Here is an 18,398-nt window from a genome sequence, read left to right on the forward strand (position 1 = left end):
AAAAATTACAAACATCTGTAAAAACAACTATAAACTTTCTAACTCTATCTTTTGACTTAATCGCACAATTTTCACATGCCTCATGTTATTCCTATAGGTCTTTGTATTAGAAATTGATTCACCTTTTATAGGTATTTTCCTGTCCGGATGTCTATGGTTGAAACTGTGATATCTGCCATCATTGATGAGTACCCCGTGCTTTTGAAATGGAGATTGACTGTAAATACTGTCTTTTGTGTCTCAAGTATTCTACTGGGCGTCATATTCACTAGTGAGGTAATGCAGTACATATAGATAAACAAGATCATTTAACCGAGATGAACTTAGCAAATCATGGAGAGATAACAGGTTGCACAATGCCTATATGATGCAGTCTCTTATACGGTGATCTACCTTCAGTTGTTGGCAATCTACAACCCTTTTTAGGGGATTGCTTTTGCATTGTATTGTCTTTCATAGTTTAGATACACACATGCACAAAAGTTAAGCGCCACTATTTTCATAGTGTCTTGATTTCACCACTGAATATGAGAAATACAAACTATAAATGTTTATGACTGAATTAGCCTTCCATAGGTTCTTGAAACTAAGATTGTCAAGATATGACAAGAAAAACGTTCTGCACTTGCAACTCCATTTCCCTACCATCTGAACCTTGAAAATCAAGTTTCACATAGCTTGGTTTCACCGGTCTGTTATGAGATTCTCCTTTCGGTTTAGAATTAGAAAATCACTCATGGTGAGGAGAAAGTTGAGAGATGGCATGTGATAGGCATGAAAAATGCTGGCATGTCATGCAAGGGCCTTGCAAGGCCAATGGGTCGTCATCACCAGTTTGGTTGCCAAATGTAATCCAACCAATGATGTCAATGACAGGCACAGATCTCGTCATGATGGTTACCATTGATTATCCGGAGCACAAAATTGGTGGGTGGCGCTTAACGTTTGTCCATGTGTATATTTTGGATGTTCATACTAGGTTTGCAGGTATATCTCTTAGATGAGCTTAGCAAATCATGCAGAGATAATGGATTGCATCATGTCCATAAACTGCAGTCCTTGTATGGTGATCTACCTGTAGTTGCTGGCGATCTTTAGCCCGTTTTAGAGGATTGTTTCTGCATTGTATTGTCTTTCATACTTTAGATATTTTTAGATTTTCATGCTAGTTTTACAATTGTATCTCTAATATATTGGTTATTTTTACTGTCCTTCGCATTTTATAACTCACCTTTGCTTATTGTGAAATAAAAACTCGTTCTAGTCACGATATGAAGTTCTGCCGATGTGATTAATAATTTTACCATTCACTCCATATGTTGCGGGGTGGAATGTACGTTTTCACGATCTGTGACTGGTACTTCGTCGCGATATTCTTCATCTTTGGTGGTTATCTGGAGTGTACAATTCTGGGATAGATTTATGGTAAGCAATCTATTCTGGGTCTATTTTTCTGCAAGAGAAACCAACACACCTATTTTTTGCATTTGTTCGGAACATGTCAATCTGGTTCATTGTGTCTCTCAGTGAGCTTTCTCGTTTAAAGATTCATTTCATGCAAAACATACCATTAAAGCCGCCTTGATAAGCTTTGTAACTGTCATGAAAACAGAACGGAGCATTTTAAACATATCGGCATATCGGAATTATGTTAAATGAAGGTAAACGGGCAGTTCAGTGAACCGAAACACACGTTTTTCTTCCCCCGCAACGCGTTTTGCAGGTCGTATTATTTTGGACCCTATTTTTGATCCGTGCAAATTCGTCTTTTCCGGAGCAGTACATAAAATCCGTTCAATATTTCTTCACCAAACTTATCACTGGTGTGAACTTGTGCTTTTTGGTAGTTTTGGATTTCGGAATATAATATTTTTGTGTATTTCCATGACAACAATACTGGTTTTTGAGAACACGCAGGCAAAACCTCAGGAAATCTAGACTTGCGTATTATTTATTTACTTAAGCATTGCAGAGAGCGTTTGGCAGCAGGGAAAAGAATGTGATTCAGGGCGTGTGAGATAGACTAGGGAACGTCACTGCGGGGTCATGCAATGCATATTTACACTTTAAAGCGAATTGTGTAAACAACGGTTGCTGGTCGGGCCAGACATGTACACTTTCACAAACACAAAGAGTCATCACTGATATATCAATGGTTAGTTGTTTCCGTAGCTACATGGTCTTTGCATTATAAGAATGTTCGGAACTAATGATTATGTTGCTTTTATGTGTTATAGCTACAATGTAAAATAATCTTGATTGTCTTATACCTTCAGGAGTGAATCGTGTGAGTGAGAACATTGAACTGATGGCAGGAAAACCTGCTCCATTAAGATCGCATGACACTTTATCACTCCCACAATTCTTCTGGTAAGGGACATGTGTTTGTCAAAGAAAAATAGACTCACGTGAAGTTGCTGCGTGCTACTCTTGAATTCATTCTTTACGCAATCGTGTCACCTACTGGGATGTTGCTATGAAAACTCAAAATTTCAAGCACCGGGATCTGCCAAAGTTTAGACATCACTTCATGTACATACGCATAATCTAAGTCAATGTATGGCCGAATAATATTATCCTTCTTTCGTGTAGTATGTTAGGTTTAGATGCCGAAACGGCACTTTAAAATTGTTATTTTACAGTTTTTTGTGTATTATTCAAACCTTTCGAACTTTATTTGCCTTGACATTGCCAACTTAAATTTGCCTTTCAGACAATATCCATTGTTACGCCTGCTCGGTACAAACTTCCATCATCGAGAGTTGAACCTTTGATAACAACGCGTCATCCATCATTCCTTGCCTTTCAGACAATATCCATTGTCACTCCTGCTCGGTACAACCTTCAATCATCGAGAGTTGAACCTTTGATAACAACGCGTCATCCATCATTCCTTGCACTTTCAGACAATATCCATTGTCACTCCTGCTCGGTACAACCTTCAATCATCGAGAGTTGAACCTTTGATAACAACGCGTCATCCATCATTCCTTGCACTTTCAGACAATATCCATTGTCACTCTTGCTCAGTACAACCTTCAATCATCGAGAGTTGAACCTTTGATAGCAACGCGTCATCCATCATTCCTTGCACTTTCAGACAATATCCATTGTCACTCTTGTTCAGTACAAACTGCCAACATACGACAGTAATGTTTATCCTGACTATGCTGCGACTATTGGCTGGTGCCTAGCAACCATTCCATGCATCCCTTTGGTAGTGATGATGTTTACAGCAATTTGCAGAAAGGAGGGAAACTTTCTGCAGGTGATTAAATTGTCTTCATTAAATATGCATTTCTGTACTATTAGTGATAATTATTCATTCTTTACGGTATTTGGTCAAACTGAGTTCGTTCCACCCTGAAACTAATTGAGTTCATTCTACCCTGAAACAACCTGGTGTTCGCCAAACCATGATTGAGGGATTACGGTTTAAGTAAACGCATTCACGTATCCTGCTTACATTATTTCTAGTGAGGCAACAACACATTTATTGTACCTCAGCCGGTAATGTCTGATCTGATATATTTCGAAGTTCAAGGGGCAAGGAAGGGTTACATAATATGGGTGAACAACTTCTTTATTACAGTGAGAGCGACGTTTTAGTGCTTAGGGATGCTCTTACGTGATAACGGTATTAGAACCTCCACGAGAAACGTCGCTCTCACTGTAAGCTATTCACTTGCTTCATAACACCGAAACGTAACTAGCAATGTAATGAAGATATTCTTCATCCGTGTATTATCCTTTCTTTATGCCTGTTAAATGATAAATGCCTCGTTTCTAATAGATAAATCGCACTAAAACTGAGGGGATACGGACATACATTGCGAAAATGTTCTCCTTTAACTTGAACCTTTGTTTTGAATGCTTTAGCACATTGTTTTGAATGCTTTAGCACAAAGAACATATGATTTGAGACCAGTACTTCAAAGTTGGTGTTAACTGAAGGTGATTGTAAAATTATTCCTTTCCAGAGAGTCAGGATGTCCCTGCAGCCTGACAGTTCCTGGGGCCCACGTCATATCAGAGATTGTATGACAACTGAATGAAGAAACCAAATCTCATTTGAAACCTGTAATGCTTGAATTTTCGCTCTATGCTGTGCTCACGAGACCAAGCAGATGATACATGACAAACTGGCGTTGCGGTTAAGAATTTACCGTGACAACAATGTAAGAAATCCCCTTGTGAACCAGCAAAACAGAACAAAGACAAGTCGTACACGTTCAAATTCTGTATTATTATGCAACGAGAGCAAGGTATACAAAGTCACAAGTCAATATAACAATGCTGATAACAAATACAATTCAAGAGAGACGAAATCTAAGTCAATGGGTCACAAAATGATATAATATATCAAACTCACCAAAGTCTCAGTACGAGAGGTAATTAACTATGCAGAATGTCAACACAGCGATAGGTGTGACAGCAGATAATGTAGGTCAGGCGTTGACGGGTTTTTATGATCAAAAGCGTGGCAGAGATGTAACTCCAGCAAATATGAATGCACGTGAGAGTGAGTGTCCTCAACACGGCAACCAGCCTTTTTATATATTCTAAGTGATTTCCCGAAAGTTCGGACACAAACGAACATCGACAACACTGTAGAATGCTCTAGAATAAGTCTCCAGGAAGTAAACACATCGAAAACTAGGAGCAGATAAATAAATAAATGCTAAAAGTGTTATTAAAACGAAATGTGACCCATCATATTTATTATTCAAAACACTAAACATTGTGACCTAAAAATATTTATTACTTATTTAATAACAAAAATATACAGAAAATATATACTCGTAACACTGGCAGTAGTGAAACACATAGTGATGAAAGACACGGTGCTATCTATATAATTATACAGAGTTTTAATCCCCTGATTAGCAGGGCCCCGTTTCACAGCAGCTCTCGTAAGCTTGAGATCTCATAAGTTTCCTTTTAGCATCACTTCCTCCTATACCGTAACATGGGAGGTACCAATGTTACGATTAAGGTTACGAGATGTTAGACTTACAAGAGGTTTGTGAAATGGGCCCCATGTCGTTACTGACGGAAACTTAAACAGTGCTCAGACAGGTTGTCATGTCTCCATCTGGCCACTTCATGGTCTGGACGGTTGGGTAGCCTAGTGGTTAAAGTGATCACTCATCACGCCAAAGACCCGGGTTTGATTGCTCACATGGGTACAATGTATGAAGCTCATTTGCGGGGTACCCCACCTTCATATTGCTTGAAACGTCGCTGAAAAAAATCAATAATAAATAAATAAAAATAATAAATCTAACCTCACTCTTCCATGGTCTGACCTCAATAATTTCCCGTTTGCTACGTAAAATGACATGCCAGTCTACCATATTTACTATCGATTCTACACTGTTCTCCTGTTGCATGCTCACTAATCTACCACTAGTCACCTAAACAGCAAAACATCTCATTTGTTTCCGTATCCATTGTCAACAATGGACAATGGAAGTTTCAAGCCAAACGTTTTATCCATTATGTACGCTATCACTAGTCACCGCTGATCTGTTGACACAAAAGGAACAGCCCAATCTCTCCTTTCTAGTCCATGTTGGTCTGAGACCGTCCTCATGCATGCTACTAAATTTGTTAGGATTGTTCATGTCTTGCACCCTCAAATGGAAAAAAATATACAATATGTGAGCATCACAGGCTATAATGTTTTAATTGGGTCTCAAAGCGTTTTGTTGATATTTTATGACAATATCACATTAATGTAAAACATGTTCATTTGGCATTTTTAAAAATTCTCATTTGATACGGTATGTTAAGGTGCAGCACAATACGTAATGTTTCTGCCGTCTGTTCATGAACAGTGGGGTAGCCTAGTTGTGACAGCGTTCGCTCATCACATCGAAGACTCAGGTTCGTTCAATTATAGCTGACAATCACTTTAGGTAAACAGCGTAAACAGAGAAGCATCGTTGTGCTTTAAAAGACCACTCTTTTTTGTTTTAAACATGTGGCCAAGAATAGTTTCTGTTGTAATATGTGTTATATTTGGAGAGAGATATTACATATGTTACATTTCACCACTTTCTAAGGGGGATCGTGTTTTCAAAGAATTATTGGGGCGATGAGGTAGCCGAGTGGTTACAGTCTTCGCTCATCCGTCCGAGGACCCACACAGGTACAATACGTAAAGCCGGCTGGGATATTGCTGGGATATTGCTAAAGACAGCGTAAAACTCACTAACTCAAAGAATAATATTATTGCACAGTAGTTTTGAGTGAACAGTTTGCTATTCACTTTACAAATTAACGTAATGTAACGATATATGAACATTATTAAACATAAATGTATGTGTAAATATAAAAAGATGAAAAAATGTACGTTAGTATTTCAATTTAACATAACAATAACATTTTCCCTTGAAGGGAAACTGACTGGGCGGCCTTTGGCAAGGAAACCAACCAATGAAGACATGGCATTGATTTGTTTATCAGCATTGGACTGTCGGTCACATATATTTCATTAGATGGTATTAATGAACATCCAAAAATAATTAATATGACACAAGAAACTGCGATCGAAATTAACGTCCATACGCCTGAAGCTGATTGATAACCACTCCGACCCACAGCTTTTGTTTTCTGCAGGTCCTCATGGTCGACAGCTTTTTCACCCCAGTAACTAAGAGTAATATTTTTCAGAAAATATCTTTCAGTAATTTCTAGTTTATATTTCGATCAGCAGCTGTTGTCTGTAAATGAAATGGCTATCACTTTCGAGGAAGCAATGTAGATTACTGACATATGAGGTACAGGATTGTGAAAACAATGCTATCTTTCCATTTTAAATAGGACATGTGGATATTACATGTCTTGTGGACAGACGTATCACTAACTTGTGTGTTAAAACCTTGTTTATAAGAATTCCCTTGACTTTATATCAAGTAGTCTCACACAGAACATTTGGCTCAGGCAGCCTCAATTATACTGCCAAATTGTGAAGATGCATGGTGGCTGTAATAATATTGATGTACTTCTCGTAAATGAATAGCAAGTATGAAGACGCACAGGCTTTTCATATTTAGTTGTTTGTATTCATAGACAGTAATGAATGCATACTAAGAATTTCAGGGAGGGTGAACAAAGTTTAACAAGAAGACATGGTCATCAATATTACCCTAGGGGCCACACCATTATATTCCTATTCGGTACCTCTTTTAACTCCACCACGACATTTAGGCTAAATACGAAAGTGAAACGTTTCTCGGGCATTGGCGCGTCAGTTTTATTTGTGCACGCAACACCTTTTATTGCCGAATTAAAGAGATAATTTTATTTTGGCCACGTCCCGATAATTCATTTGTCCACTTTAAGAATGAGTGTCTGTAAGGACAGGTGTGACTGAATCAACTCATTAAACCTTGCTGCACTTCCAAAGATGTATTTCTGAGACCAACAACAAAAATATGTTCCTCCCTCGTCACTTTTCTTCCATCAAATATTTGACAAAAGTCCTACTTCCCTCGTCACTTTTGAGAAAACAATCACTTCTGTAGTGTTTCTAACACGCGGCTAACTCCTGATTTGGCGAGACTATGTATGCGGCTTAATTCGCGGAGAAATACCCTTTTAGAATAGTATCTTAGTGTTACTAACACAGGCAGGTACGGAACTCCAACGTTTTATCGACCGACAGATTATGCCATCTTGACCGTCAAGAAATAGTCATTCATAAACTTTACCTATATCTATAGACACCTTTTCATGTACGAGATGTTCGGACAACCGCACGGTCTTTGGACAAAGTCCCAGAAAGAACTAATTACCTTTTTACAAAACAGATGAACGTGTCTCGGAATGTTACTTTTTACTGTGACTGTATTATACACAATGGCTGCTCTGACATAAATCATGTCAAGAGAACATGTAATGCTACGTTTGTTGATACCGTAACTGCGTTAGGTCCAGACAATCCAGTGACTGGTGGGTGTTGAATGAAATCGAACAATGCGCTCATAAAATATCACAAGACGCAAGCATATGCTTATACATGTATAGCAAACAATTAGAGAGTGAGGTTACACCGTCCTCAGGTATATCCGAGCACCCACGTGAGCTGACAAATGTGGCCACAAACGAGAATACAAACTATGACAGCTAAACTGGATTGACGTATACTTAAGGTGTAATTCATCGAGAATCTATCATGTGCTTTAAGACATGCGTGTTAAGCTTTCAGGTATCGGCCGCCACCAACTCACGTAAACAAGATGAATGATGTCGTTTGTTTCTTTGATGCCGAATATGGCACAAAAATACGCCCGCCTTTACAGAACCATTCATTTTGAAAAAATGAACGGGTTTCTCATCTGGGTTCTGATCCACAAAGCGCTGTGACGTTACGATCTGGCTGGCTTTTCTCGAAACGTGCCGTTTAAGATCAGGGATAGAATAGCTCGTCATCAACCCACGCTTGCCCAGGCTAGACTGATGCGACTAATGGGATCGGATAGTCAGGTTAGCTTAATTGGTTGGCACATGTCATCGGTTCCCAACTGCACAGTTTAATGCTCATGCTGTTGATCACTGGATTGTCTGGTCCAGACTCGAATATTTAAAGACTGCCGCCATATAGCTGGAATATTGCTGAGTGTGGAACAAAACTAAACCCAATCATTCACTCGTGCCATAGGAGTGTCATTGCGCTTATAGTAAAATTAGATTTAAGAAATACACTTCGTTCTACCACCATGTATAGTGTATTAAAGCACACTTTCGCCCTGAACTATTATATCGTTAAAGCACTCGGACACACGCAAGCCAGTCCCACCACCTGTTACTTGCTTCGTGAGGTTTCACTCAAGTTTCTCGTGTAAACTTCGATGGGGACACCAAAACAAGTTTAAAACATCAACTCTCAGTATGTTCTCAAGTGTGTTCGGTTGAAAGCAATGCAAATGGCGGGCTTCTAACTAATCAATCCCTAAGAGAGATCATTCATTTATTATTGAACTTTGATTCACTTTCAACAAACAAACCTGACTGAGTAATCAATGTAAACAGGCTCTACACTGGTAGGCGCATGCATAAAAGGACTCCTGTCTGATGAATACTTCTAAAAATGGACAAGAAAACAACGTGGACCATTTTTTTCAAATTCAAGACTAATGTTGATTTAGTGTTCTTTATAATCAAAATAAGGCGACAATAAGGTAAAATATGTTGACATTTATAATGCAGTAAGTAGACAATGCCCTTTGATCCAAATATTTATTGCTTGCTTTGATATCTATTTCACTTATTCACATTGTCTAGATCAAAGTTGTTTCACGCATTTAACACATTTGTAGGATTAAGTTATAGTTGTATGTAAAGGTAACATATTCTACATGATGAATCTCAACTCGTTGAGTGTTTTCTATTCACTTGTATCTGTGATTTTATGTTATCTACAGGTCGAGATGTGTCTGAAATACTTCCGATGTGACATTTTAGGAACATTAACACATTTATTTTTCTGTAAACTTTGAGATGTGACCGAAAATTGTCTACTCTGAGCATTGAAATCGAAATTTAACATGTTTTTCACGATTTCGAAACAGTAAGACATTTTAAGGTCTCTTCTTCCAATGATAAACAGAGACCCCACTAAGTAACAGGAGTTGTATGTTTACTGGAATGACAACAGAAGGAAACACTGAGGACAACGCTTTCTGTTTATTACGATCATGGTAGTTACTTCACAGAAGACAATACAACAAATATACATTGAAAGTACGCGTGGCAAGTAAAACAAGTCATATACTAGTAGTTAAATACAGTAATGGTTTATACAACTAAAATATCCATCAAACACAGCCGTTACTAAAGCAATGAACCAGTTACGTTCCATTTTGGTTTACTGAAGCTTAGACATTTAAAGTTGGTTTGTCATGTTCCTTAACCACTAAATATATCTGGTTTCCATATATGGCGTTTTGTCGTCGCGATATGGCTGAAATATCTGACGAACTGACGTAAAATGTTAACTCACTCACTCTATCTCCAAAGATGCCTGGTGAAGATAGATTACAGACACTGTCGTTACACAAGCAATGAACCATTTACATTTCGTTTTGGTTAACTGAAGCTTGCACTTTTAAAGGTTGGTTTGGCATGTTTCTTAAACCAGCCATATAAATTTACTTTATCTTTGCTAAAGGCCTATTCTACCGCGAACCTTCATTGGCGTTATGCAACAACTTATGCTCATTGTACATATGCTAAATGAGCTGAACATACAACAAAGAGCCTAAACACAAATGCACAAATATGCATGTCAGTAAATCCACAGGGAGATGCTCGTTCGTTTTCATGATCAATTACAAGAGGTGGTATTTCAGTCTAGATTTTCATACTTATCAAGAAAACTTCCCTAGAGTTATTTATAAAGGTAAAACCTTTCACGAAATATCAGTTGTGAGGTACTTTTCTGTAACCAACATATATAAAAAATCTTCCGGATTACAAACCAATAACTCTATTTTCCAAGCAAAAGCAACCACATTAATAATAGCTCTTCATTTCATCAATACACAGCAAAAATAAAAGAAGACGTATGTAATCTTTTCAGACTCACTTAAAGCCCCTTTTTTGAGATTAAAAATACGACTTATATAATACCAATGTAACCCACTCACAACACAGCCTTAGGCACTTCATAATCTGATGAAAATACGTAACAAGCTATTATCTGGATCTAAGTTTTTAACTTGAAATATGTTACCCAAGACTTTTTGCGTGTTCATTTAAAACCATATTAAAGGTTGTGACATGATTTCAATTGAATGACGAAATAAAGGAATCCAATACAACACAAAGTGATCCATGGTGACTGCTCAACGTGAATAAAGACGGAAAGAGTGTGTACATTATTTTGACATGATGCCATTTAGTAAAGTCAGCAGATGGTTGTTGCTGATGGTTGCTCACACTGATGGCTGCTCTACTGCTCTTTCCACAAAGCGGCAATGACATCGCAGGTCACTAAGGTAACCTTAGAGCAATGTTAAAGAATGAGAGTTAAGGGTAACCTTTGGTTGTTTCGTGAAAGGAGTCCCTGCTATTCCTGTAGCTGTAGAAGTGGCCATGGTGAGTCTATATCGGAGTAAGTGAGTGTGTTTTGTTTTACACCACTTTACGCAATATTCCAGCAATATCATGGGTAGGGACATATGAAATGTGCTTCAAACACTGTGCATATACTGCTACCTCAGTGTCATCAATTTATACTCTCCATATTTAGTTTTATTTGTACTTGAAATGTTGGCTGGCGTAATGGGAGCTGTCCTTTTCTGTGAAAGATGCCGTGAACCTTAGACAGACAAAGAAGATATGAGAGAGGTGAACATTCCCATTGAACTAGATCCTGATAGTCTGGGTCTGGGGTTGGCTGGTTAGAACATAAACTCAATCATGCCAATAGTGAAGTCGTGGAAGAAGGACACGGCATCGGGTTCTGCCCCAGGGACTCTCTCGGTGAAGTTGATAATGCTGGCACCATCGACTACAAGCTGGAACAAACAGTCCACTACATTATTTAAACATTTCCCCTTTTCTCCACATTCTACGTTGATACACATGAACAGTGGCGTCGTTTCCTTGCTTGATATAAGACGCTACATTTTGAAAATAACAAGTTGATCGTGTATGAAGATTTAACATCTCGAAGCACTTTCACTTATGTGTCTAAACATTTACCTCGTGACACCAAAACGCAATTTGATTTGCTGCCCCACATCAGACTTGAACAAACTCTACACACTATCGACACAATTGACGCGGGCCAATTTGTACTATTTGCTGAATTTGATTATTACTTAGATGATACGACCTGATCGAATTCGGCATACCGGTCCGAAGGGCCTACCCATGAGTTCGCCTTAAACAAATCAGCTAAGTAATCAACGAACCAGAAATCCTTTACTACTAGTGTGTATAGAGTCTGCGTATTATAAGTCCATACATTTGACTTGCCGAATAACTAGAACAGACTCTACACACTATCGACACAATTGACGCGGGCCAATTTGTACTATTTGCTGAATTTGATTATTACTCAGATGATACGACTTGATCGAATTCGGCATATCGGTCCGAAGGGCCTACCCATGAGTTCGGCTTAAACAAATAAGATAAGCAATCAACGAACCAGAAATCCTTTACTATTAGTGTGTATAGAGTCTGTGTATTATAACGCCATGCATTTCCATACATTCATACATACGCTGTATACACCACTTTGACCGCCCCACATTAGACTTGCCAAATAACCAGGACCGACTCTACACATTCGCGACACAATCGACGCAAGTTTGTTGAATTTTATTGAGTCCGCTTTGAACCAGATTCCCGTTTGATTACTGAAGATGAATGTCTCCGAAACAGATTTCTCTGCTTGCCATACATACCCTGTATACACCATTTTGAAGGGTTATTCCAACATCGTAATTTTGTCCAACAGCCATTGCTAGGGCGGCATGAACCTCCGAGCCCCATGTGTCATCTTTTTTCGTGTTGACAACGATCCTTCCACGGAACCCCAAAAAGTACAGACGAAATTCTGAGTAGAACAGAGAATCTGCTTGTTTCTGTACCGCAATACCAAATCTTTGATAAAAGATAGAAAGAAATGAATGAGTTGATATTTTTGCAAGTAGAATAGGCCTTCAGCAACTCATGCTTGCCATAAAACGCGACTAGGCTTGTCGTAAGAGGCGATTAACGCAAGCGGGACACTGGATTGTCAGGTACAGACTCGATTATTTACAGACCTCCGCCATACAGCAGGAATATTGCTGAACTCACAAACTCACTAAATGGTGGAACTACAAAACAATGTTTAAAATGTGAAAATGTGCTCATGCACAGGAATGAAAAAGGATAACATCATCAGTTGGTAAGGAATTCATGCATCCGGATATTTATTCCACTGGGCAAAACGTTAGTAACCCAAGACTAAGTGTCAGGACAAGTGAGGCTGCATCAGAAACTTCCCACCATATGTTTTCAGAAAGAGTGCCACTGTACCGTATCTTTCCTATATATGTAGTCAACAGAATACAGTATCTTCAAAGGCAACCAGTTCTCCAATAGTGACATTCAAAATACACTAAAATAGGAATAACAACTAATATCAAAGAAGCAGTTAAACATTTTGAAAGCATGTTCAAAGAAAAGATCAAATTTCAAAATATCCCTATTAAGCTGAATTTGTACAAGTTCATCAAATAACTACAAATGTACAAAAGTTAATGGCAAAATAAAGAAACATTTCCAACCTGATGTCAAGATTTTTCAGAAACGATTAGTATAGATCACCTTGTGTTGTTAGTAGGTGTGATGCTGACCTTCAGCTGGAACCTGCTTGAAGGATCGCACGGAAATGAATACCAGTCATTTATCTGCAAGAAACATACAGACAGATTTCTGTTAGTAGATACATAATTACAGATGTGATTTTGATGTGTAATACGGTTTGTGATTGTTTGAATCTGATTTAATTTCATGTTCAGACGATCAGAATCATTCGAGTGAAATGATATGGTTTATGTTTGTGAAAGCAGGGTCACATCTTAACATGGTATGGATCTGGAAGCTGTGTTCATGCATGCCACAACAGATTAAACAATGAGACCAAACTATATCTTACAGGATTGTTCCACCTGAACTGTCCACAAAGACCTGCTAAACTCTCCCACGCTCCCGATGACTGACAGGTGCTGGTGACAGTGTCGTAGCAGGCTCTGTAGTCAGGGTCACATGAGTAGGTCGCCACAGCTCCTTGGTAGTGACCATCATAGGTGGTGTTGGAGTTTTTCACACCCGGCGGATGACCACAACCCTGGAACTCTTCAGAAAGTGTATCACATTGCACCAATTAGAATACACCCAATAGGGATAAGTGTGTTTTTGTACTTTCGATCTCTCAATTTGTATGTCATGTGACTAGTTATCAACTGTTATCAAAATACCAATATCATGTAGATGTCTTCATTTCCTTCTACTCAACATAGTATAAATTACTTATATCAATTAAAGTACAGGAAAGTCGAAGCCAACGAATTCACAGTATCGCTGACTTTAACAGATTAATGCATTAATCCTGTCATCTATACCAAATCTCATGTCTGCCACAGGTAGATGAGACTTGGGGGGAAATAGTGGTTACCTGGAACACATCTTGCAAGACCCTGTCGAGTTACTTCACATCGGTCATTGTTGGGACATATCCTTTGTGCGCATTGTCCAGAGAGAGACTAGAAAGAAAACATGCCGTTCCAAATGTATAGATACACCTGTTAGTTCAAACATAGGAAAATGGTCTATTTTTCGTTTAACAAGTATTTTAGTCCAAACAGTATTATTTTTTCATTCTACGCCGAAGCATCCAGTGATTTACATCATGATGGACGCGATGAATGTATCAAAGAAGGTATGATACTGACTGATCGATCGTATACCATAGGGTAATGGGGTTACTAGTATTGACAAATCAAAGTTCTTTACGTCTTTCAGTTCCAAATCCACAAAGATGATATTCTGCGATTGCAAAGTACTACATCAGTCCAAATGTATTATGTTGAAATGGGTGTGTGAGTGAGTATGGTTTCACGCCGTTTTATTCCTGCAATTTTCACTCCTGGGGACACGAGAAGTGGGCTTCACACATTGTATCTACATAGGCAATCGAATCCTTTAACCATTAAACTACCCCCACAGCTGCGGTTGAAATGATATAAATACTATTTCCTGTGGCTTCAGTCATCACACTTGGAGGTAAATATTGTTAGCAGCCTTGTTCTCAGTTATATACGACAACAATAAGGTTACAACAAAAACATAACTGCATTATCTGTGCTGTTTCCTTAATTACTGTTGACAAGATAATGTCGAGATCTGTAAGATCTGACACATGGTATCATCAAACGCCCTCGAGGAGATGTAGTCTCAAAAGTCAGTTCACAAATTCAGTATCGTGTGTGCCCACCATTGGTATTTATGCAACCTTGACAATGACGACGTATAGTTAAAACTAAGCGATTGTCTGATGGTTGAGAGCACTGGTTCCGCATATACATCAACATGGATCCTAAAACCCCTTTGAAGAACAAAGGTCACCTGAAACTGCTCAACGCACCTCCGATAGTTGAGACATCTCAGCCTGGAGAGAACTGGCAGAAAATCCTAGTGATAGAATCTCCAGATGAAAAAAATTAATTAAACTCAACCCGTTTGCTGTTTGTTTCTAAAACAATGTGTGCAGTATAGCTGGAGGCATAAAAAATATCAAGCGAGTAAGGTCTGGGTCGTTACTCATAGAATGTTGCAAACGACAACTTGCATCTAACTTGCTGCATACATTGACTGGGTTTCAGGTTTCAGAGGCAGTCCATCGGACCCTCAATGCTAGTAAAGGCATAGTCACAGACAGAGATCACGTTTTAAAAGGACATGGCAGAACATGGCAGAACTTGGCATTAAAGACGCGTGAAGGTCCCGGGGTAGAATAGGCCTTCAGCAACCCATGCTTGCCACAAAAGGCGACTATGCTTGTAAGAGGCGACTAACGGGATCGGGTGGTCAGGCTCGCTGACTCGGTTGACACGTCATCGGTTCCCAAATTGCGCAGATCGATGCTCATGTTGTTGATCACTGAATTGTCTGGTCCAGACTCCATTATTTACAGATTGCCGCCATATAGCTGGATTATTGCTGAGTGTGGCGTAAAACTAAACTCACTCACTCACTCGCTTGACATTAAGCTTGACGACCAAGGTGTTACATACGTGAAACGATTTCCGAGGCATCAGAATTCATACGTGGTTCCAACCGACCCGTACCTGTTCTTATTTGTATCTCCATCGACACCAAAATCAGTAAAAGCAGGATATTGTAACCTTCAAGTTGAATTGTATATTCCCAATCTGTTGATGTGTTTTCTATGCCGAAAATGTGGTCATGGGGAAACTTCATGGTCAAACTCGGTAACTTGTGCTAACTGTGAAAAGAATGTATGCTCTCATTTGTAATCGCCAAAGTTGCTCATCGTCAAAAGATTGCCCGGTTTAGAAACGGGAAACGGAAGTAAATAAAATAAAACTTAGTCCAAAGGTTGTGCAAATTGTGCCATTAGTTTTAACTTCACATGCTAGTTTTAAATTTGAACTGTGACAGTCTAGTGTTTTACTGTCCTGACGTCCCGTGGTTCTTTAATATATACCTATTCTTTATAATCGCCAAATTTGTTCTCCAATTATCGGTATGATCAGGTGCACGTTTAACCTTTCCCCTTATCTGAAGTAAAATTATTAGGTTTCTTTTCTTGCTGTTTTGGATACTTTTGGAATCGAGGTACATAATTCGTTCCAGGAATAGTGTTCCTTTGGCCAATCGACTGGTAATGGTAATGAAAAGTCCTGTGCAGCAGTTTGGATTTCCACCATTTCGAAGTTGATTTCCACTAATTGGAAGAATTGTTTAATTTTAGGGGTCTCGGTTGGAGAAAAGGGTGTTTCTTACTTTTTGACTGACTTATTATATATTATTGATTAAAATTAATATCCACTTCCCTGACACGTTCATTACTGTGGCTACAAAAACTATCCCCAAGACTCAAATCACTTTAGTCCAGTGTTTAACCGTTCATTAAATATTCCCCCCAGGATAACTTGCCCAAACCAGGCAGGGAAAACGCATATCTTACTAACTGCTCCAACTTGTGGCTGCAAGACCATGGAACGTTTTATAAATCTGATCACCTTAATACAGGTATCCAGTGTACGTTCAGACAACATTAGAGTACCATGGGTCATACAGTCAGAACAGAAATATTTATTATTAGTTTATTACCAACAGTTGTGATTGCAACTTTACTTAGCAAATTGTACTGTTTGGAAATATGGCATTTCTACATTTGATGGACCTCCGTAATCGCATGGCTGATTTTACTATTTTGTTTAGAAATTGCAAGTTGTTTACATTTATGATCGGAAAATGGGAGTTCCACAAGGACGTATTTTACCTGATACTCTTTTAACTATTAAAATCCATATTTTCATAAAATTGTAAAAACTAATGATGGGTTCCTTATCGCATATTATTCATATATATCGTTGCTCCAGCACGAATAGCATTGAAAGACAGTTGCAACTTTCTCTAAACATGGTACATAAACGGTCACTGAGAAACTTGTAATTTGTCCAATGCCAAACCATCTAGTATCCATTTTTGCGCCAAACGTAAAATACCACTTGTGGTATTATTATCAAAATATGCCTAAGCTTCATTCAAGTGAATCTGACCCAGCTTTCAAACGCTTTTACATGCTGGTTTTAAATTTGAACTGTGATAGTCTAGTTGGTTTACTGTCCTTTGATGACAGGTCTTATAATATACATATTTCAGCTTTCAAATGTTTATAATTCCCGAATTATCAGCAAAGTGGAAAACGCTTTCGTTTGTGACATGTATTGAAAACATTCAGCAGCAACTTGAGCGGTAGGGGTAGTTAGTGGTTTAAGCATTCGCTTATCACACTGAGGACCAGTGTTCGATTCCCCCACATGGGTGTCCCTCGTCGTTGTGTTACTGGACCATCGTAACTCACTCACTCGGAAGCAACTAACAAAACGTCAAGTCGTATGGCAAAAATACTCCTCTGAACTTGAGCCTGTAATCAGAGAGAAAAACGGTGAGCACTAACCTGGGGCCAATGTTGAATATCACTGAAGAGAAATCCTCTTCTGGCAACAACGTCAGCAGTATCACTACTGTTACTGTTGAGTAGGCAGGTGCGTGTTTTCACGTCAAATCCAAAGGACAGACATGCTGGGGACATCATACATCCTGATGCACAATGGTAGAGAGACTGACTTGTGAACTTTCTGAACACATGTTGTTCCATGTATATGTCTCTTTGAACCAAAGAGTCCAAGTTCAAACAGTTATTACTGTTGACTACGTTTTTGATTCCTAAAATTAAGAGAACGAAGTGACTATGGTAAGACCACATTTCCCGACATAGACGCTTAACTGTAAAGTTGCTATCAACACTCCTTATTTTAATTGTGCTTTTGAAGCACTGGCAGTCCCACCCCCTGTTATTGGATGAATTCAAGTTTCACGTGTAAGCATCAGTGGAGGCATGAAAACAAGTTTAAAAGATCAGTTCGTTCTCGAGTGTTCGAAATGCAAATCCAGGGCTTCCAAAAACATCAATCCACTAGAGAGATCGCGCATTTATTATTAAACTTTAATCACATTCAACAAACAAAACTAAGTGAGAATTCAATGTAAACAGGTTCTACACTGGTAGGTACAGGCGTAAATGGACTACTGCCTGATGAATACTTTTGAAAATGGACAAGCAAAACAACGTGGAC

General features: G+C 38.7%; 1 protein-coding gene and 1 pseudogene across 1 annotated transcript; one reads left to right on the forward strand and one right to left on the reverse strand.

Annotated features, from left to right (window-relative positions):
- Window positions 1-147: 147 nt before the first annotated feature.
- On the forward strand, window positions 148-4,055 carry LOC137257509 (sodium- and chloride-dependent glycine transporter 1-like; annotated as a pseudogene).
- Window positions 4,056-11,411: 7,356 nt separating this feature from the next.
- LOC137257510 (uncharacterized) lies at window positions 11,412-18,028 on the reverse strand. Its single transcript, XM_067794838.1, has 6 exons — window positions 17,720-18,028; window positions 14,186-14,273; window positions 13,667-13,866; window positions 13,336-13,418; window positions 12,426-12,624; window positions 11,412-11,528 (listed from the first exon to the last, which is right to left on the reverse strand). The coding sequence occupies exons 1-6, from the start codon at window positions 18,026-18,028 to the stop codon at window positions 11,412-11,414; spliced, it is 996 nt and encodes a 331-aa protein (XP_067650939.1).
- Window positions 18,029-18,398: the final 370 nt, after the last annotated feature.

This window comes from Haliotis asinina, chromosome 12 (assembly GCF_037392515.1).
Source record: "Haliotis asinina isolate JCU_RB_2024 chromosome 12, JCU_Hal_asi_v2, whole genome shotgun sequence".
Taxonomy (NCBI): Eukaryota; Metazoa; Mollusca; class Gastropoda; order Lepetellida; family Haliotidae; genus Haliotis; species Haliotis asinina.

Excerpts from the sequence above, each read along its gene's own strand:
- LOC137257510 (XM_067794838.1), bottom strand. The coding sequence starts at position 18,028 with ATGTGGTCTTACCATAGTCACTTCGTTCTCTTAATTTTAGGAATCAAA. Across the intron at positions 14,274-17,719 it reads ATATTCAACATTGGCCCCAG|TCTCTCTCTGGACAATGCGC; the intron begins GTTAGTGCTCAC and ends TTTTCTTTCTAG. Across the intron at positions 11,529-12,425 it reads TTCAAAATGGTGTATACAGG|CTTGTAGTCGATGGTGCCAG; the intron begins GTATGTATGGCA and ends TGTTTGTTCCAG.